We start from the raw sequence: 23280 nt of genomic DNA, 5'->3' as shown, positions 1-23280 counted from the left end.
TGTTCAAGTGCTTTGTCATTTGTGAACTGATAGTGAGGAATGATAGTGGTTATTTATTTGTTTTTAATGTTATTAGTTGGTCAAATGTTGACAATTTGGTATAGCTTTCTTAAATTTTATTTACTCATCCATGAAATGCGAAGTGTGGGTACTGCTGATCTAAACTACACACTTTTTATTGTTTGATTACAGAATAAATTTCCCTGGTAAGGACTGGGTAGTTTATCTGCATAGTCCCAAGAGAATGCTGAAATGAAATAAACTAAATTGGCTTTAAATGCAAAATTAGATTCCCATAATGCAAACTAAATATTAGTTAAATAAATAAATAATACATTATGGAGTTTCCATGAGACCTTAATTATTTTCTCTATCCCAAATAAGACAAAATAAAATTAGTTTGAGACACAATGTCTAGGACAGTGCAAGGGACAATCTGGGTCTTCGGTGAATGTTATCAGTGAGAAAAAAAAAATAACCTCATGAATAGCTATAATTAATAATGTGGCCCCCAAGGTAGCTTTCTTTTCCTACTGATTAACTGTTGTTCTACAAAAATCACTTCAATTTTTACTATATGTTATGTCAGGTAAATACCAAAGATTATGCTTCAAATTAATTTGGAATGAATTATGAAATGTCTAGTCTAATTGTATTTGATATGGCCTTTTCTGTGTAAAAATAAACACTTAACTTTTTAAAGGACTTAAATAAAAGGGAAAGGTATCATTATCTATGATATTTATATGAATGTTCTCTTCCAACAACTTAATCACAGTTCATAGTTGTATTAGTCAGCTTTGGTTGCTGGAACAGAATGCCACAGGTGAGAGGCTTAAACAACAGAAATTTGTTTTCTCATCGTTCTGGTGGCTGCCGGTGTGATTGGATTCTGGTGAGAAATCTCTTCCTGGTCTTCCTGCTGTGTCTTCATGCGGCAGAAAGTGAGAGAAACAGCATACTCTCTGCTGTCTCCTCTGACAAGGGCAGTGATCCTATCAAGAGTGGCCACCCCCCATGACCTCATCTAAACCTAATTATCTCCCAAAGTCCCCATCTCCAGATACCATCACATTGGGGGTTAGCACTTCAACACTGTTGGGGGACCCAGTTCAGTTCATTACAATAGCGTTTTTGAAATGCACCTTGTACACTTCAGTGTGGCCGCTTACTCTTCCGTAGAGTGAGCTCAGAATGCCTGTTGTTCCTAGCTGTTTCAGTGTGCCCTGCGAGAAAGCAAGGAGAGAGGTCTGCAAGTTGTTCACAGGTAGGGAGAAGAGACGTATTTAAAAACAAAAAAGAAATGACAGTATAGTCAGAGGAGTGCAAAATAGAAGCCTACACAGGGGCAGTGGCAATGCCAAAGAAGAGAGAGCTCAAGTCTGTCTGAATCAGAGAGGGCTTCCTGGAGGAAGAGAAACATGATCTTCATGGTTTGAAGGATGAATCTGAACTTTTCCAAATCGATAAGGGTGTAAAAGGCATTACAGGCCCAGGAAAAGTAAGCATAAAAGCCCCAAATTATGTACTAAATTCTACTGACATTTATGTAGTATCTATTATGTTGGTACTGTATTCACTTCTGATTTTCGAGTCGAATTCACAGCAACAAAAAGCTAATAAATATATTGAACAGAATTCAATAAATAATTTTTGGGTAAAATTTTAAATGGTATAAGACAACCATTTTAATTGAAGCTATTATTATGAAAAGTGATTCTAGAGAATAAATCATTAGGTTATAACAAAAAGTCCTATAGATTTGGTATATGACTATGATACAATATTGAGGGGGAGGGGGAAAACAAGACTTACAAGTTGGAGATAAGTAAATTATTCATTAATTGAGCTCCAGGAAAACAGTTTAAAGCAATGATTTTTCGACTGGGCTTTCCGTTAGAATTACCTGAGTAGCTTTTCAACATGTTGATGCCAGGCACCCCAGCTGCAGAGGTTCTGAGGTAATCTGTCCAGGGATCAGGCTATTGGATTCATTATTTAACAGTTACAAGTCTGTGAACATGATGTAGAGCCCTTTGGTTTAAAGGCATTAAAATGATGAGTGTACTTTTAACTGATATCATTTCTAAAAATAGACCAGAGATTTTGTGTTATTTTAGTAATTCTTATTGTTAATTTTGATGATTCATTCTCCACTTACTTTTTTTAGTATCTTTTGTATACCACATGTTATGTAAGATACTATTTTGAATGCAAAAAGAAATAAAATATCTTACATATGATCATCATCTAGGCAGTGCATCTTCATACAAAGGAAAGAGAAAGAAGAGGCCTCTTGGGGGGCTAAATGACTGGACTTTTATGGCCAAAGAGCTATTTATTTCTGTTGTAAACAAAATGAGGCCTGTATCGTTGTAACCTTCCTCTATCAGAGATTTCTTATTTTATCTGAGCCTTTGAAATTTTTCTAATAACAGGGATTATTTACTTAACTCTTTCAATATTTAGATGTTAAAGAAGTGTGTGTGTGTTTTAATACTGCAGCATCTTTTATTTCTGTTTGAATACTACTGCAAACAACTTCTGTTTGTCCAGATTTACAATCAGGCTAATCAAATCCCATGTTCGGGAGTTGGCATAGTAGCTAGTCAGGCAGGCTTCTTTCTGAAAATGTGACAGCCACAAGTGCTCATAATCCATAAAACATGAGAAATTCAATACTCCATGTGTGTTTTTCCTCATTCTTGGTTCAGATGATCAGAAAAGCTGTACTTTTTCACAGGGCTTTTAAAGTAGTATTTGAAAAAGATCTTTAAACCCACTATCAGAAAGGAGGAAGGTCTGTAATGGGTACTGGTATTGACCTTGTTACTATGGAAACACCTTTTTAGTGGTTGTGTTTTAAAAATAAAACACAATTCAATTTCCTTTTTCATAACTTGTAGGGCCATAAATTCTGCTTTTTGATATGATTTCAAATATCTCACAGTCCAGTGACTTTCGGTTCTTTTTGGAAGTAATGGTCAGTTTTATTGTATTTTCTAACCTTTTGCTTTCTAAAAACTGAGGTGGCAAAGCAATTTAATTGCTTTCCAGAAACTGTGCTGGTATAAAAATGCAATAATACAGTTCTCCCATTCTTTTTCAAACTAGAATCAGAGACAGTATTGCTATGAAAACCTTCATTCTGTACTTCATTAATATTCAATTTTTACATTCAGAATAGAAATGATAGCATGCAGTCAAAATTTACAACTATTGCATCTTCATATGGCATCTCTTTTAGAGTATTTTAAACAATAGTGTGTGTAGTTGGTGTTCCAAACATAATTCCAAAAGTACAGCTACATTTTCCACAGGTATTTACACATATAAAACGTCCCTTCCCCAAGGATCTCAATGCATATTAGTTTCTTTATTCATTATTCATTCTAATTCTGAAATTCTGTAATATAATGCTATACATAAGAAGGAACCAGAGGGGTTTAAAGAAAGGATCAGAAAATAATGGGTCAAGACAGAAGAATAGTGCATATTTGAAAAAAAAAAAAAAAAAAAAGAAGAAGAATTAGTTTTGCTAAATATTAGCCATGAAATTTTTTGATAATCTATAAATTATTGCTTTTTGTGTTGAATGACAAAACCACAGTGCCCTAACTGAATGAAACAAAGAGAATTTATTGACTCACATTACTGTAAAATTTAAGGGTAGTTCCATTATGAGATTTGGTTGCATTTAGGAGCTCAATGAAATCGGACACCATTTCTCTGGTGTTTTGTTTTTTTTTTTTCTTTTACCTCTTGGCTTCACTTCCTGTCATCTCTCTCGTTTCTGACAGACTTGCCCTTTATTGTAACAAGATGGTGGCAGCAGCAGTCTCAGCCTACATCCACTCAAGTCCAAGTCCATATAAAAATAAAGAGCTTTGTCTTATAAGTTACCTCCAACTTTACTTCCAGTATCAGTTCTGATGGGCTCTAATGAGGACCCATGACTGTCACAAGCCCTAGCATTATGGTCTGTTTGAGTTGTGTTTAGATTATATGCCTGCCCTCAATGCTAAGGATAAGGTCAATCAAACTAAGTCACATGGATTTAAAGTGAGGAAAAGGATGATCCTAAAGGAAATCAAGGCAGTAATGCCAGGAGCAGACACTGTGTGATGCAAATTACAAGTTTCCACTTCAGGTGACAGGAAGTTAATGGTAACCTTCCAGGGATCTGGTCAAGTAATATGGGTAGAAGCAAGGTTAGAGAGAATTAAGATGAAAAGAAATCCCTTCCTCTCCATTTTTATTTGTATGTGAAAAGCAGTAATAAATGCAAATAGCAGGACAAAACAGTGGCTTGAAGGAGTAAGAATTCTAAAGAATACCTTTTTTTTTACACCATAGAAGATATTGACTGTATTATAGACCAAGCCAAAAGATGGAGCCAAAAGTCCCCAAGGAGATCTTAAAAAGTTGGGATTTATGATATAGAGTAATCCTCAGAGAAGAGTTGAGATACTTCTGCCTCTTGAAACAAGAGTATGAAGAGTAAAATATGGATTTGTTCTGAAGACAAGTGAAGAGAATTTGAGTGTTCACACTCAGTACCCTCTATTTTTTCAAACATGAGATTATCTGAAAGTGTAGTAGACAACAGTAGGTTTATACTTAAATATTTTGGTTGGATAAATTTGGAATTTTACCATATGAAGTGAAACGGGATTTACACATAGGAATAAAATAATCATGCTATTTGTCAAGTTATCTTTATTCATCTTTTATATGTTTTGTTGTAGTTTTTTATGTCTTTCTCAGCACATTGTAAACTCTGTGAGAACAGGGATCACGTTTGTTTGATTTCACACCAAATCCCCATTACTCAGCACAGTGCCTAATACAGAATTAGAATTCAGTGAACTGTTGAATGATCAGTTGAATAAATGAATGAATCCATATGTTTTCTGATTTTAGTTTATTTCACTAAACTAACCAGAATTTTGAAGTAATGAGACAATTAAAATTATCTTGGGACAATAAAAATTTTATGCAAAAGCATTCCTTGTCAAAGAAAATTTTGCTAAGGATATTTTCATACTTAAAAAAATGTGCTAACTCATGGCTAAAATACCACTGGACACCAAGTTCTGCAGCACTGTTAGAGCTACTGGGAAGTTTTACCAGACAGATTGTTTACAGGAAGCAATAAATAGAGCCATTGTTTGACCTGAGTCTACATGAAAATAGGGAAAACAGGTGCAAGACAACATATTCTGAGAGACAATTAGTCCAGTCACTGTGGTGTTGGTGGAGCTGGAAGAACAGCTTAGGCAGCTCAGTGTTAAAAACTCATTCTACCCATCATCAATATTTTCATAAATGGCTCCTTCCTGAGGTTTGCAACCTGTGTATTTCCAGTTGGAACACAGACTGGTCCTGGTATATATTGATAATCAAAGAACAAAAATAGAGTAGCCTGGCCCTGACTAATATTGCTCAGCAGTTAGAGCGTCAGCCTGTAGACCAAAGAGTTGCAGATTCGATTTCAACCAAGGTCACATACCTTGGTGCAGGAGGCAACCAACTGATGTGTCTCTCTCACATCAATGTTTTTCTCTCTGTCTCCCCCTTCCTCCTTCCTGCTCTATCTGAAGATAAATGAAAAAATATCCTCGGGTGAGGATTAAAAAAAAAATAGAATAGAATAGCCTGTTCTTTCAGCCAACAAGCTTTTATTAAATGTCCAGGTGATGGCAGTCACTCTTCTAGGTATTGGGGCTGTGAAGATAAAGAATCCCTGACTAGATAACTATAGTGTGTAGATGGAGCGACTAGACACTGGGGAGATAATCTCAATATAATACTTAGTACAATTATGGGAAGGTGCCATGGAAACAGAGAAAGGGCCCTTAGCACAACCTGGGCAGGAAGGTAATATTTCAAGATAAGACAATAAGTGATCTGCTACTTAAAATCTACTGGCATTAGTTGGGTGAAAAAGAAAAGCGGGGAGAAGTTGGAAGCTATCGTTGGCAGGGTGTGTGAGGCCTACAGGTGTGATGTCTGTAACAACAGAATCAGTTCAAGGTTTTAACACTAGGAGAGGGACATGGAGAGGGGGTCACTTTGCCACTGATTAGGGAACAATCAAATAAAAATAAAGGTGCCTCCCTTAAGAATGTTCTCAAAAAGTTTAGCTTGCTTTTCTGTTGTTCCTCAAATATATTTTTTTATCATAGTTTTAACAATGGTCATGTCTTCATATTATCTCTTGAAAAACTGCTGAAGACAGTGCTTTCTTAATCCACTGATTATATAGCTTCTGTGTTTAGGAAGTAACTGGAATTTTGGTCATTCTGAGCTGAACATTTGGCTAAAGTGTGCAAAGAACTGAGAGGTTGGAAGAGACCATGATGAAAAGAAAGCTTTATGTGCAGTGCTAAGGGACTTGGCTTATTTTTTTTACTTGATGGAGCATTGCATGTTCTTAAGCAAGATAGTGACCAAAGCTGGTCTCCATTTCAAGTGGACTTCTCTTGCATCAGAGGTGAGCACAAGTTGGGGGTCGACGGACGTGGAAGGAGGCTAGCTATAGTGAGCAAACAGGCAAATGGAACAGTACCAAGGCAAAGCTGGTGCAGTGAAGAGGAGGATAAAGAGGGGGCTGATGCCAGGGTTTGCAGTTTGGATAACCAGATTGGTGCAGTCCAGAACTCACCACCAAAGGAGAAAATGGAAGGGTCTGTTCAGTCAGTTAGCATTTACTAAATGCTTCCTGCTTTGATTACTTTTCTGGATACTAGGGCTGGGAAGATCAATAAAGCACAATCCCTTTCTTAAAACTCATTGGTGGTGAGGTGGGGTGGACAAACACATAGAAGATAACCTCAGTATACTATATTTAATAGAATTGTGAGCAGGTGTATGGAATAGAGAAACATAGAGAAGGCTTCTTTTAAGTTATTATCCAAGATAGGAGAAGAAGCAGTCTGGGGAAAAATAATAAGTTTTTAATATTTTAATATCTTGATTTTGAGGATAATTTGTGTGGAGAGAGAGGAAAAAGAAGGAGAATCACCCAGAGTTTTGGAAATGCAAGTCTGGAGTTTAGGGAGTGTATACTATGGGCAAGATTGTAGAGGGACAGCTCACATCTAAAATTACATCTATTTTAATGTAAAACATAATATTGTAATGTAATTTTGTCTTGTGAAAAACACAGTGGAGAACCAAAACAACACTCATAAGTCTACCAAGTTTTTATTATATTACAAAGTGAGGCCCTGGCCAAGTAGCTGAGTTGATTAGGACATCATCCTGATATGTCAAAGTTGTGGGTTCAATCCCCAATCAAGGCACATCTAAGAATCAACCAATTAATGCATAGATAAGTGGAACAACAAATCTCTCTCTCTCTCAAATCAATAAATAAAATTATAATAAAAAGTGAAATCACCCTGGCCAGTTTGGCTCAGCTATTAGAGCATCGGCCTGCGTCCAGAGAGACCCGGGTTCAGTTCCCGCTAAGGGTGCGTACCTCGGTTACAGTTTGTCCCCAGCCCTGGTTGGGGTCATGTGGGTGGCAGCCACTCGATGTGTCCCTTTCACATCGCTGTTTCTCTCTCTCTCTCTCCCTTCCACTCTATCTGAACAAAAAAATGGAAAAATATCCTCGAGTGAGGATAAAAAAAAAAGTGAAATCCTGCCCCCTCTGACTCACTGTCTGCTCTCTCAATCCTAACTGACAAAACCAGTTAACACCAATTTTTAAAGAGTTAACAGAGAAATTAGAGCCAATAGTGAAAAGAGAAAAAGGAAAAAATAGGGGACAGAATGAAAATCAGAAGTGGTTAGTGTCCCAAATAAGAAAAAGGAAGTATTTGTAATGTTTGCAGTGCCAAGCTATGTAAGCTTTTTATATGATTCATACAAAAAAGATTATATCTTGGCAAAAAAAAGTCAGCATAATGTCTCATGTAAATTTTAACTCAAGATTAATTTTATGTAAAACTTGTGGTGTTTTTCTTTTTAAAAAAGGATCGGTTTTGATGTTGAGAGTGATTCTCCCCCCACCGCCCCAAAAAATTTTATTTTCCTAAACAGCTTTATATGTTCAGGTAAATTGCAATTGTCTAGAGAACTGAAGCAGAAGAAACGTGAGCTGGGAGCCAGGAAGTGGCAGAGAAGCCCAAGCTGGGGAAGTGGGCAGATCTGCCTGTGTCACTAATAGCCTGTGGTGTGACAGGAAACCAGGGGCCTTTGTTTGCCTGCCCACCAGAGCACTTAACTCTGATGTGTCTGGTTGGAGAGGTTCATGTGTAAGGCTCCCTTAACAAAACCACAGGCTCTGCCAAGATCCTCTGATTCGGAAGGTGCCTGTGTTTCGTGGAGAAGAATTGGGGCAGGTACCACAGAGAGGTGTGATGTTTGATCTTTCTGATCAGAGGTCTTATGTTCTGGGAATCAGAGGCAACCCCCTGAGGCTTGTTTTTATACATCTGTGAAGACTGAAGGTATATTTGTTAGGACTTGCTTCCTAATGCTTTGCCTTATTACAACTACTCAGCTGTTGTAAAGATAAAGTGGAATGTGTCTTCCAAAGTAGGATGAAATGCCTGAATCCAAGCTGAGATCGTTTTGCAAAATGAATGACTCCCCTAAACCTTCCCACTCCCACATCACACAAAAGGGTTTCTAAAAAATATGTAACTAAGTATATGACTGGATTGAGTAAGGGAAGCAATTAGTCTTTGGGAAGTATTTGCCATACCAAGGCTACAAACTGCTATAAAGCAGCCTGTATTTTTGTTGGTATTAAAATGTATTAAAACAGCCTTGCCAGTGTGGCTCAGTGGTTGAGCACTGACCCATGCACCAAGAGGTCACCGGTTCAGTTCCTGGTCTGAGCACATGTCCACATTGTGGGCCAAATCCCCAGTGGGGAGCATGCTCTCTTTCATTGATGTTTCTATCTCCCTCTCCCTTCCTCTCTCTCTAAAATCAATAAAGAAAAACAAATTTTTTAAAATAAAATGTATTAAAACACTTAAATGATCTGAACCTTATCGTAAGCCTCCATTATGTTGCCATGATTTATTTGAAGCTTTGTAAGACATTTTAAAGAATCCTGCTTCTCCCCAATATTACTTTCACTTGGATTTATTTTTTTTCTCAAAAGAATACATGCACATATTTTTACAAAATCATATATTACAGAGGGTTTTTAATGAAATAGAGCAGCCTCCTACCAAATCTTTTTCTATTTCAGATGTATCTCTTGGCATTTACATTTTTCACTTCTATATAATATGCTTGTAACTGCTATTTCTGGATTCTCACTGTTGTCTTGTCATATAGTAAATGAGGATTCAGCTCTCCAAATTATCTTTCTTCTCCTGCCATATCAAAATATGTGAAGATATAAGACAATGTTCAAAATTAGTTATACTTCTCTTCCTGCACACTTGTTATTTCTAGAATTAACACTTGCTTTTGGCTATTTTGTTTTAAAACCATGTTTAGCTAGATATCTGTCCAGATTAGATTTTTTTAAAAGACTTTATTTTTTTTTCTAGTACATGCCCCTAGTGGGAGCCGAACCCGGGACTCTCTGGTCCGCAGGCCGATGCTCCAACTGCTGGACCAAACTGGCCAGGGCAAAAGACTTTATCTTTTAAAGCAGTTTTAGGTTCACAGCAAAGTTGAGAGGCAGGCATAGAGATTTTCTATATACCCCCTACAACACACATGCATAGGTGTCCCCGTTATCAATATCCCCTACTACAGTAGTACGTTGGTTATAATTGATGAACCTAGGGTGTACGTCATAATCACCCAAGGTCTATAGCTTACATTAGATTTCACTGTGGGTGTTGTGGGTTTGGACAAATACATAATGACATGTATCCATTATTATATTATCATGCAGATCATTTGCACTGCCTTGAAATTCCTCCTTGCTCTGCCTGTTCATCCCATCCCTGACCCCCAATCCCTGGCAACCACTGATTTTTGCTATCTTCATAGTTTTGCCTTTTATGGAATGAAATGTAGTTGGAATTATACAGTAATATGCATTTAAGTTTCCTTCATGTATTTTCATGGCTTGATTATTTGTTTCTTTTTAGCATTGAATAATAATATTTTATTATCTATATGTACCAGAGTTTATTTGTTCATTTACCTACTGAAAGACATCTTGGTTGCTCCCAAGTACTGAGAATTATAAATAAAGCTGCTATAAACATCATGTACAGGCTTTTGTGTGGACATTAGTTTCAGTTTTGGGATGGGGGGTCAAAACTGAGGAGTGAAATTGCTGGATCACATGGCAAGGGTATGTTTAGTTTTGTAAGAACCACTGAACTATCTTCAAAAGTGGCTTTACTATTTCGCATCCGCACCAGCAATGAATGAGAGAGAGGTCCTGTGGTTCCGCATCCGTACCGGCTGTGCTGTCATCAGTGTTCTGGATTTTGGCCATTCTCACAGGCGTGCAGAGGTGTCTCACTGTGTTCTAATTTGCATTTCCCTGATGACATATGATGTGGAGTATTTCATATACTTATTTGCTATCTGTATATATTCTTTGGCCCATTTTTTTTTTAAATGTTTTTCTTGATTTTTTTAGAGAGGAAGGGAGAGAGAGATAGAAACATCAATGTGAGAGGAATACATTGATTGGCTGCCTCCTGCATGCTCCCCACTGGGGATCAAACCCAAGTCCTGGACATTGAACTGGGACCTCTCAGTCCATGGGACGGTGCCATACTTGCCAAGCTGGCCCTATTTGTTTTTTATTTTTAATTGATGAGAAAAGAGAGACAGACATCGATTTGTTGTTGCACTTACTTAAGCATTTATTGTTTTGTGTGTGCTCTGACTGAGGATCGAACCAGCAGCCTTGGTATATAGGGACAACACGCTAGCCAACTGACCTGTCTGGCCAGGGCTGACCCATTTTTAGTTGGATTATTTGTGTTATTGTTGAGTTTTAACTGTTCTTTGTATATTTTGTATAACAGTCCTTCATGAGATGTGTTTTTTACAAATACATTATCCTAGCATCGCTTTGAATTTTAATTTTTTCTGTAGACTCCCCCCCGCCCCCAGCCTCTGTCCTCTTGCTCCTTTTCAGATGGACTGAGTTCTGTTTTCTGCACAGTATCACTCCAGGACTTCCTGTTTTGTGTTAGATACCCTAGATCCAGGATCTCAGATCTCTCTTTTTTTCTCTCCTGAAAGCATCCTGAGTAGCTTTCAGGTGTCTCTGAGTACTGGACACACAGGGGATTTGCAAAGTGAATTAGCTCTTTCTCATCATTACTTCCCTCCATGTGGCTGTAATTTCTTCCATTCGCAGCAGTTACCACCTGCTTCCCTCTCACAAAACTTCTCCACCGATGACTCTTCTTCACAGTCCCCTCCCCCATGCATTTATCCTTCCTTAAATTCCTTTGAGAGCCTTTTACTGAGAGCTAAGGAGAGAGAAAGAAGATAAATTTATGTGGCCCATCTACCATGTATAATTGTATGTCCAAGTTTAACTTTTGGTGATTAATTTGCCTGAGAATTTAAATATAGATTTCAACATTTTATTTAAAACATATTTTCCTTCTTAGGGAAGTTATTTTATTTTTTCTGGGGCTTGCTCTATGCCATAAATGATAGTGGACTTAGTGTGCAGGAGGAGAACAGTTAAAAAATTCTCTCTCCAAATTTATCCAATTACTGGACCTAATCTCCTTCTCTACAGTTCACAGCTGCTAGTGTGCTGCTACTTGATGGAGAGATTAGGAAATAAAAAGAAGAACAAGTACCATCTGTATTGCTATTTAATTGAAAGCTTTGGGAAGAGATATCCCTAAAAATATAATGACTAAATTAAGATTTTATCTTGTTTTGCTGCATATTTCTTTATTTAGCCCCAAATTAGAAATTGATTACTTCTGCCTATTATTTATGTATTCAGTAAAAGTTACTGTGTTTTCAATTTGGTAAAAATCATGAGAGATATTTTTCATTGCTTGCAAAAGCTATTAAATCCACACACACACACACACACACACATACACACACCCCTCAAGATTATATAATATGTGAGGGCCATTTCACCTTATTAAAATGAAATGCAGGACCTTCAAATGATTCCTGAAAGTGATCGAGTTGGTAGCCTTTGTTTATCTATAAAAAGGTAGTGCTAAGGGTTCAAGAAATGTCACTGTACTTATATTTTATCAATACCAATGATAAAATACAAATATAGCCCTGGCCGGTTTGGCTGAGCCGTTGGAGCATCAGCCCGTGGACCCAAGAGTCCCAGGTTTGGTTCCCACTAAGGGCACATACCTCGGTTACAGTTTGTCCCCAGCACCAGCTGGGATTGTGTGGGTGGCAGCCACTCGATGTGTCTCTCTCACATTGATGTTTCTCTCTCCCTCTCTTCCCCCCTCTTTCCCTCCCTCTCTATCTGAAGATAAATGCAAAAATATCCTCGGGTGAGGATAAAAAAAAAGATATAAATATATTCTTTCATAATATTTTCTGTGGTAAAATACAGAAGGAAGGAATTTTGTCTTTGTAACACTGACAGGATAAACCCTTTCTATAAATGGAAATTGATATAACAAAAAATAAGAATAACCCTTAATGTGTGTGAGTGTAGTGTGTGTGTGTGTGTGTGTGTGTGTGTGTGTGTGTGTAGAAAGAGAGAAGCTTAAAAATGTAAAGGGTGAATTTTATATATTTTTTTTCTTTCAAGTGATTAGTCTAAGATGTTATCCAGTGGTTAAATAATCAGGCAATTTTCTTCTCTATCCATTTTAGATGTCAAATACTTTAAGGCTTAATGAGTGCCCTCTTTTATATAAGTTAACAAAGTATTCTTCTTGTTTATTGTTATATTCAACTCTTTTGTTCTTCTATACTCCTGTCGGAAAGTCCAAGTGGGAAATAGTAGCTGAAATCTACAGCCTAAGCAACACTATAGGAACAGCTAAACCTCTTTAGGTGATTTCTTTAACTCTTTTAGACCATTAGAAGGTAATTAGATTTTCTGAAACAAAAATTACCTACATGAGTCTTCTAGATCTTTGTTCTCCAACACAGTAACAACTAACCACATATAGCTATTTAAATTTATATTAGATAAAATTTAAAATTAGTTCCTCAGCCCTGGCCAGTTTGGCTCAGCGGTTAGAGCGTTGGCCTGTGGTCCGGAGAGACCTGGCTTCGGTTCCCACTAAGGGCACGTATCTTGGTTGCAGTTTGTCCCAGCCTTGGATGGGTCTTGAGGGAGGCAGCCACTCAATGTGTCCCTTTCATGTCGATGTTTCTCTCTCTCTCTCTCTCTCTCTCTTTCTTCCACTCTATCTGAACAAAAAATGGAAAAATGTCCTCGGGTAAGGATAAAAATATATATATAAAATTAGTTCCTCAGTCACACTAGCCATAATTTCACTAAAGCATCATGTGGTCAGTGGTAACCACACTGGACAGTGCACACACAGAACACCCCTATTCTCACAGAAAGCACAGTCATGTAGTGGTGTTCTAGATCATGACAGAGGACATGCACCAAGAGAGCTGACCTCTTTCTTTTGTCTTTTTTTTTTTTTTTTTTGCAGTATCTCCAGTGAATATAACAGTGATTGCCACATAGGTAGTGCTTAAAAAATATTTGTTGAAAATGGAATGAATTGAATAAGGGACTGGAAAGCAGGAAGAATGTAGTTTCAGATCCAGAGAGGTTTTCTGTAGAAAATATTGTATAATTTTATAAAGTTCAGGAAGCAGAAAATTGGCCTAGATTTAAAAAAGAATAATTTTCTGTATTTGCTTCTCATCTTTATCAGCAATAGATCATCATCATATTTAGAAGGCAATTCATTTATTTTTCTCTAGAGGTAACTATTATTCATAAGTTGGATTCACTTCTTTTTATCCAGAGGTAGCTAATGTTTAAGTTGGTTTGAACCATTCCTATTCATGCTTTTGTACTTATACTATGCCTTCATGTATTTACAATGATATACAGTAGTAATATGTTTGTAAATATACAGAATCACTGTGGTAAAAATATAATCACTATTTTTCCTTCAGTATTGCATTCCATATATTTCCATTTTTAATGGTTCAACTTAATTGATTTTGTCATATTTATTTATTTATTGCTTTTTTATTAATTTATTTTTGTTACAGATGTTTCTCCTTTTTCCCCCATTGACACCCTCCTCCTGATCCCGCCACCCACCCCGTCCCCAGCATTGTTGTCTATGTCCATGGTTACCCATACGTGCGTATCAGTTTTGTGGTTTATCTCTTCCCTCCCCCACCCCGACCCCCTCTTCTGACGTTTGTCATTCTGTACCCTATTTTTCTGTGTCTCTGGGTATATTTTGTTCATCAGTTTGTTTTGTTCATTATATTCCACAAATAAGTGAGATCATGTGATATTTGTCTTTCTCTGATTGGCTTGTTTCGCTTAGGATAATACTTTCCAGGTCCCTCCATGTCGTTTCAAAGGATAAGAGATCTTTCTTTCTTACACCTGCATAGAATTCCATTGTGTATATGTACCAGTTTTTTTATCCACTCATCTACTGATAGACACTGGGGCTGTTTCCAGATCTTAGTGATTGTAAATAGTGCTGCTATGAACATGGGGGTACATATATTCTTTCTGATTGGTGTTTCAGGCTTCTTAGGGTATATTCCTAGAAGTGGGATCACTGGGTCAAATGGAAGTTCAATTTTTAACTTTTTGAGGTAACACCATATTGTTTTCCACAGTGGCTGCACCAGTCTGCATTCCCACCAGCAGTGTACTAGAGTCCCCTTTTCTCCACACCCTCCCCAGTACTTGTTTGATGATTTGTTGATGACGGCCATTCTGGCAGGTATAAGGTGATACCTCATAGTTGTTTTAATTTGCATCTCTCTGATGATTAATGACATTGAGCATTTTTTCATGTCTCTTGTATGTCCTTTTTGGTGAAGTGTCTCTTTAGGTCCTCTGCCAATTTTTTAATTGGGTTCTTTGTCTTCCTTTTGTTGAGTTGTATGAATACTTTATATATTTTGGAAATTAACCCTTTATCTGATGTATCATTAGCAATTATGCTCTCCCATACAGTAGTTTCCCTTTCCATTTTGATTGTTGTTTCTTAGCTTTTCAGTTTGATGTAGTCCTATGTGTTCATGTTTTTCCTTTGTTTCTCTTGTCTTAGGTTGCATCAGTGAAAATTCTGCTGCGTGTGATGTCTGAAATTTTGTTGCCTACATTTTCTTCTAGGATTTTTTATGGATTCATGAGTCACATTTAAGTCTTTTATACATTTTGAGTTTATTCTTGTGTTTGGTTTAAGTTGATGGTCTAGCTTCATTTTTTTGCATGTACTTATCCAATTTTCTCAACATCATTTATTGAAGAGGCTGTCTTGACTCCACTGTATGGTCTTGCCACCTTTGTCAAATATTAATTGAGCGTAATGACTTGGGTTAATTTTTGGGTTCTCTATCATATATTTCCATTTTGATACCATTAGCACTGGGTGGTGATGCTTTAATTTCTCTATAGCACACAAACTTATGATTATGTCACATTTTTTATGAACTTGTTTATCAATTCTTTTGCTATACATTGAGGTTGTTTTCAAAGTTTGGCTAATATAAACAGTGCAGCAGTAAACATCCTTATCTATATCTCCTTATCGCCCCATTTTTAGTTTGTATTTATTTTTAACTTTGTATATTGATTATTTTATTATGCAGACATTTTGTATTTACTTTTCATCAATTTTATTAAGTCATAATCAATCTTTACCTTAATGGTTTTGCTTTTGTATTTTTAAAAGGTTCTTTCCACTCTCATTATCATATTTTATTCTCTAAATTTAAATATTAATTTGGGGAGAATTGACATCTACATGGTAATGAGTCTTTCCATTCATGTGTATGGATATGATATATTTCTCCATTTATTTGTATCTTTCAATAAAATTATATCATACCATTAAGATTATGCGTGTCTTTAAAAATATTTAGTATTTTTGTTGTCACTGCCATTAAAAACAAACATTTTTATTGGTTGTTATTTGTGTGCATCAACCCTATTGATTTTTGTGTATTGAGCTTGTAGCAGGAAACTTGCTGGATACTCCAATAGGCTGTCAGTAGAATCTTTGAATTTTCTGTGTGCATAATTATATTATGTATAATTAACTTATTCCTTTCCAATTACTACATGGTTTATCACTCATTTTATTGCATTAACTAGGAATTCCAGTCATGTACCATGGAAGCAGTGAGAGTGAACATCCCTATCTGGTTTCCACCTTTATTGTAATATTCCTAACTTTTCACTTCTAAATATGTCATATTTCTATCAAGTTAAGGAGGTTTTATTTTATTAATATTTTGCTTATCAAAGTAAATACTGGATTGTAGTCTATTCAAAATATTTTTCAGTGAGTGTTAGCTTTTTACTTCATTAATCTGTTAATGTGACGAATTACATTAGTAGAGTCTTCTGTTACTGAACTACGCTTGCATTTATTAGAAAAACTCTTCTTAGTCATAATTTTTGTTCTTATATATTTTCTTGATTGCATTTGATCTTTGATTTTCTATTTCAGCATCTAAGCCTAAAGTCACAACAACCTCTATGTTCATTTTCTCATCCACATTGGGTATCAAGGTTTTAGCAACTTCATAAAATACACCATGAGCCCTGGCGGTTTGGCTCAGCGGTTAGAGCATCGGCCTGTGGTCCAGAGAGACTGGGGTTCGGTTCCCGCTAAGGGCACGTACCTCGGTTGCAGTTTGTCCCCGGCCCTGGTTGGGTCATGTGGGTGGCAGCCACTCAATGTGTACCTTTCATGTCGATGTTTCTCTCTCTCTTCCTCTCTCTCCCTCCCACTCTATCTGTACAAAAAATGGAAAAATGTCCTCGGATGAGGATTAAAAAAAAAAAAAGTTGGTGATATTTTGCCCTGGCCGGTTTGGCTCAGCGGTTAGAGCATCGGCCTGCGGTACAGAGAGACCCGGATTCGGTTCCCGCTAAGGGCGCGTACCTCGGTTGCAGTTTGTCCCCGGCCCTGGTTGGTTGTGCGGGTGGCAGCTACTCGATGTGTCCCTTTCACATCGATGTTTCCCTCTCTCTCTCTCTTCCTCTCTCTTCCTCCCGCTCTATCTGAACAAAAAAAAATGGAAAAATGTCCTCGGGTGAGGATAAAAAAAAAAAAAAATACATCATGAAACTTTTTCATCTTTTCCCCTCTTGAAATGGTTGTTTCTAGAACTCAGTCACAGGCTATATCATAAAGGATTGGAAAGCCATATCCAGTATCTTTTTTTCTCTTTACCCGGATTTGAGCACACATTTATTTCCAATCTATAACATCCTTTTTTGATACTTTACATCTTATAAAATTAGCATTACTGAGCTGAACACAGAAAACCCAAAATTATCTTTAGTTACTGTTTCATACTCCATCGTTGCTAGAAATATACTGAAGGAACCGTATAGACTAAGAAAAAATTGAAGAACTCAAATGAAGAAGAAAAATGAAAATCAAACTGTTTTATCATTACTAACATAAGAGTTAAAAATAAGACACCACTACAATCTGTACTGAACAGAAAAAGGAGTTTTATTCGCATGCAAATGCTTGAACAGGAAAAGTATATCATTTAAAATATATTAAGTTAAAGACTTCAAGTTTCTGCAACTGTTAGTACTGCCTTAAAAATTTTTTTTTAAGGACCATGGACAAAATATGTCGTTTTCCACACTCAAGTTGGACTTGGACAGGTGTGCTGCCAGCGGTTAATGCTCCCTGCAGTCGGCGTGCAGGCAGCAGGGGGCAGCAGCTCCCACTCTAAAGTACTAAGGGAAGTGGAGCAAGTCCTGTACCAGCTGAGGCCTCCCTTGGAGGCTCGCTGGTTCCTTTGTGTCTGTATCTGCTCATTGCAAAAGTGGAAAGAAATGATACACAGCACAAATCCCACTAACTTTCACAAAACAAATGGGACTGTTTTGTATGTGTTTTACTTTACCTCTGAAATTACTAACAAACATAAAATAGGGGAGTTTATGCTTTCTAGGACTCTTCTTCCCTGTCTCCCTCTTCTGATTTCATGCATTCTTTGAGTCTTGCTAAAGCCTTTTCTTTTCAAGGAAGCGGGCCATACTTTTAGACTTTGTTACCTCTTATTAAGTGACAGTGAATAATGATAATACCAACCCATCATCTGATCATATACGTAATCATTGATTGAACACTTCATATATGCAGGGCCCTCTGTCAGGAGTTTTACATCAGTTAATTCACCCAATAACCCAATGAATAAGGTACTATTATTATCCCCACTTTATAGATATCAAAACTGAAACACAGAAAGGTTAAATAACTTGCCTAAGATCACACAGCTAATAATTGGAAGGGTCCAGAAGACCAAAACTGGCTGTATGTCCTACCTGTAGTTTGTACTCTTCACCATTACTCGGGCATGTGTTAATCAGGGAAACCAATCCCTGCCAAAAGATAGGCCAGCAAATAATTTAATTCCACTAAGAAATAGGCTCCTTTGAGCTATGTTTCCAAAACCTTTTTGAGAAGTATGTTCACAGATCGTAATTGACGGTGACTGAGAGTTTAGTATAAAAGCAATACGGGAATGGACAGAATTAGTTGGAGGGGGATAGAGGGCAGTATTGATTAATTGAGAAAGAGCACTGCACTATTAATTTTTGTATCTTCCTCAATGAGTATCTCATATGATGAGCACATAACGAATGTTTGTTGTTAAGTGAATGACTAAATAAAGTCACAAAATTAAGTAGCCAGTGGACATTTTAAATATCTAAAAATATAGTCTCTCCAAGTATTTGACATGAATTGTTAGAGGACTAGGCTTAACAGAAAGCATTGAGATTCCTGAGAAATGTATTTACAATTAAATAAGATCAATGCAGGCCCCTTATTATTTCTGACCTAAAGGTACTCAATTTATATTGTGACAGTGTTCCTTGTTCTCAGATAGGGTTATGCTTGAATTTGTTTAATTATTCATTACATTAACTCTCTTTTAGACCAAAAACAGAAGATGCCTGGGTGTTTGCAAAACCCAATGCCATTCAGGCCATTGGTGTCATGTCATTTGGTAAGTATGTGGTTCCAAAGGCCCTTTCTCAGAGTGGACAGTGAAACAAGGCTGCCTCATATTTGTGTCTGGAGAACAGATGTCCTAAGTTTTAGACATCCTATTAGCAGCATCTGATCAAGTTTGTGCCAACATAAAATTAGGCTCAAACTTTTCTCACTCATCACTAAATTTTGCTTCCATGGACAAGTCTCATGCAGAACATTCATTAGAGTCATCTAATTTCTTCACTTGAAAATCAAGTAAATGTTATGGACCTCTTTAAAACCTTGCACACAAGGTGGTATTAGGGATTGGCCGGATGTCTAAGGCTACTCTGTTACATCACAGATTGGAAAAGAGGCCATGGACTGAAAATACAGTCTTGTTTATATGCCCCTTATGATTGGAAAGGCCACTAGGAAATGGAAGGGGGGGGGGTGCGGGGGAATTGAATAGGCCTGGTTTGTATCAAGATTGACATGAAGAGACTACACAAACCTAATGTGAATGAAATTTCTGATTCCCAAAGCTGTTAGGAAGATTTTTTTTTTTTGACATATCTCATTAGTATATTTGGACTAGCATTTCAAAGTAGCATACATCTCTGAATTTTCAGAAGTAAAAAGAGAACACTGGTGCCTGGTTCAATAATACTTTTTTGTTGTTTTGTTTTGTTTTTTCAGCATTTATTTGCCACCATAACTGCTTCTTAGTTTATGGTTCTTTGGAGGAACCCACCCTAGCTAAGTGGTCCCGCATCATCCATGTGTCCATCTTGATTTCTGTATTTATCAGTATTATCTTTGCTCTATGTGGATACTTGACATTTACTGGCTTCACCCAAGGTAAAATGAGAGGTTTGGTCTTACCATAATTTGGTATTCACATGGAGTGGTGCTATTTTTTCTTATTTTGGGTCACTATACCCCGTGTTTTATTTCAGACTATCACTATCTCTTCTACTTAGTTTCCCCTCTACCTTCTTGCCTCTCTGTTAGTGTTTTCTAATTTTCTGCTTTTTAAACTACTACACTTCTGTCACCCATTCTCTCTCCTTTCATGCTTTCCCTTCAGAGCACAGGCATTCTGGCTTTCTTCTCTACTACCCCACTGCAACTTTATTTTAAAAACCAGCAACATCTCTGCCTGTCCAGTGTGGTTCAGTTGGTTGAGCATCGTCCCATGGACCAAGAGGTCACCTGTTCAATTACTGGTCAGGGTACCTGCCTGGGTTTCGGGCTTGACCCACAGTAGGGGGCGTGCAGTAGGCAGCTGATTAATGTTTCGCTCTCATTGATGTTTCTCTCTCCCCCTTTCCCTTCCTCTCTTTCAAAAAAAAAAAAAAATCAGTAAAACATATAAAAATAAAACAATGTTCTCCCACTCTTCAAAGCTAATAATCTTCTCGGTTTTGATTTTCATGGACCTTTCTAATCACTTAAGAGTACTGAACATTTTCTTTCCTTTTGTAGAGAAAAAAGTACTACCATGCCATTATTCACTCTGTTCATAATGTTTTTCTCTCCTAGTAATTCATCTTTGCTTTCTCCTACCTCCTCTCTCCACTATACCCCCCCACCCCCATAACTGGCTCAGGCAAGTTGCCTTTTTCCCCTCTTAACAGATTCTCTGAAGATTTTTATTATTTTAACTAGTCCAGATGTTTTGTTTTCATCTCCAGCCTTTTGCCTACAGGACATGTCTACTTAATTGTCCTACTCTTGCCTTTAACACAAAACATCATTATTTTCACAAAACCAGCCTCTTTCCTCCCCCCAACTTCACCCCACTGCCCCACACCAAACTTTCTTCTTTCCCTCTGTTCATGCAGGCCCAACAACTGAGTGCTCATCTCTTCTTTTCCCTTTACCCTCACATTCACTGCTAAATGCTATGATTCATGCACCTCACAGTTTTCGCAGATCTATTATCTCGTTTGGCCTTTAAGGAACTCTACGAAGGTAAGTGGAATAACTAGCTCCCCGCCATGCCCACTTAAAACACAAAGAGAAGTAATTTTCCCAAGCTTGCTGGTGACAAAGAAGAAAACAAGTCTCCTGACCTTCAGTCCAATTTTATTTTCATTTTTCCTTGCTGCCTACTCCACTTTGGTCAAGCATGACACCTTGACACCTGTCTCTTGGACTCCTGCTCCTTTTGTTCGTTTTCTGATGATGCAAAAACTAGGTGGGTGGTGCATTGTTTCAAAAAAAAAAAGGTTCCAGGTGACTACGATTGATTACATAGGCAGATATTTCTTGAGAAATAAAGATGGCTTCAAAAGAAAGTGATTGACATAATTCCAATGCAGTAAACATAATCCGTGTGTGTGCCATTAGAGTGCAGCAGTGAAGTACCTCGAAAATCTGGGTATCAATTGTGCTTCAAAATATTGCCACATACCACTATTTTTGCCAAGATGAATGCCTGTAGGCTCCAGTCTGTGCCAAACTTTGGTTTTTAAATGCCCTCTCTGTAAAGCATCAAACCTTTTTTTAGTCATACCTTCCCAGTGTTTTTTCAGTGGTAATTGCTCAGATATAATTAAATCTTTATATAACAAAGCTGACAGGTTGGTTCGGGGTTTGTTTTGTTTTGTTTTTTTCCTAGCTATAATTCCCTAAAACACACTCCCTAGACTCAAACTAGAATAAACTGACATCGTTTCTTCAGGCTATTTCACCTTAGGCAAATCTGGTCTTGTTGGTGCAAACCGGGTGCTGCTTTTCATTTTCTTTGCTGGAGGTTAATTTCAGCTTGCAAGGAGGCAGTAAGAATCCCAGAGTGTTCTTGACATTCCCAGTGACTTTTGAATCAATATCAGGCTCGTTTTTTAGTGGAGGTTAGTGAAGGAGAATTTCTGTCCTTTTTTCTTAGAGTGCTGGAACCTTTTCAATCAACCTTAAAACAAGTCTCTGCCACTATTGCTCTGTGGTTTAATCCCCTTTGGCCCCAAAGGAATACTAGAAAGTCCTGTACATTTGTCCTAGACGATGGTGGTAGGAGAGAAGAGTCCGTTAAAATAACTTAGGAAGAGGCAGGTCACTTAGCTTTTTAATGAAAGAAAGTACAGAAGTATTGTTTTCTTTTTAAATAAGGTACTAGCACGTGACTGTGATCTGATCTTCTATTCCGTCTAGTGAAAACTGTGACCAAAATTTTTAAACCTAAGCATGTTATATTTAGGAAATAAGCAGACTGAAATATTTTTTTGTTTCAGCATTGGAAAACTTTTTTTTTGCTGACATGACTTCTATGCCTTCGTTAGATAGATCCTGTATTTCTTCTGAGAAAATACCATCTCTAAATAAGAATTGGTTCATGGTGTAGATGGGTCATCGTTTAGTTTGGAGCTGATGAAATATAATGCTCTTCTATATTTTCACAGTTTTGAATCAGTGCATTTGCACTCGGGTCCATCCGATAGCCTGAAAGATAATGTATGTTTGCATCCCTTGCCGTGGCCCTGAGTTTGTGATTAAACCCTGCAGTGTGATACACAGGAAGTTCAGCCCCCCAGACTCAATGGTCCACTCTTCCTTTCAGGATTGTCTTTGATCTATGAATAGCATTTCAAAAGGAAATTTGTTTATTTTAACAGACCTTTTTTTTTTTTTTTAAATGATGAAGTCACTTACTTACCAGAAACAAAGACCAGAAGCAAGTTTATAAAATCAATGCACAAGAGTTTAGGGAGTTGATTCTGGTATAAGAAGACAATGGATAAAAGTACTTTTCAGAAGTTGAAATAAATTTAAGCATACCTACCAAAGCAAACAATGAGAATAAGAGGAAAACAATTAGTGATGCATTCATCTTCAAGTGGAGCATGTACTAGTTTTAGTATCAGTCAATGATTATGTAATTATTGAATTTAAAAACATATTCAGATTTAGCAATCTATTCTACTAAATAAAATGAAGCTTATGCAGTTTCATTGATGCAATAGATATTGACTATCTTGTTTATCAGATATTTGTATCAATATATAGTATCTATTAAATAAATCTATTTTATTTCATTCCCTAGGAGACTTATTTGAGAACTATTGCAGAGATGATAACTTGATAACATTTGGAAGGTTTTGTTATGGAGTCACTGTCATTTTGACGTACCCCATTGAATGCTTTGTGACCAGAGAGGTAAGCACAGTTCCTTCCCAACACTTTATCTGGGGGATCCCTC

At 37.1% G+C, this 23280-nt stretch overlaps 1 protein-coding gene across 2 annotated transcripts in view; it reads left to right on the top strand.

Moving 5' to 3' along the window:
• The window catches only part of SLC38A11 (solute carrier family 38 member 11), a 56974-nt gene that overhangs the window by 19972 nt on the left and 13722 nt on the right, over positions 1 to 23280 (top strand). Inside the window, exons 8-10 of one of the 2 annotated variants that reach the window (XM_036254220.1) lie at positions 19043 to 19113; positions 19779 to 19940; positions 23125 to 23237. In XM_036254220.1, the coding sequence (XP_036110113.1) occupies positions 19043 to 19113; positions 19779 to 19940; positions 23125 to 23237 (346 nt within the window). The remainder of the gene's footprint in view (positions 1 to 19042; positions 19114 to 19778; positions 19941 to 23124; positions 23238 to 23280) is intronic. The other variant, XM_036254221.1, reaches the window with a different exon arrangement.

Source organism: Molossus molossus, unplaced genomic scaffold (assembly GCF_014108415.1).
Source record: "Molossus molossus isolate mMolMol1 unplaced genomic scaffold, mMolMol1.p scaffold_m16_p_11, whole genome shotgun sequence".
NCBI lineage: Eukaryota > Metazoa > Chordata > Mammalia > Chiroptera > Molossidae > Molossus > Molossus molossus.
Note: the sequence above shows the minus strand (reverse complement) of the source record. Positions and strands in the feature narration are given on the sequence as shown.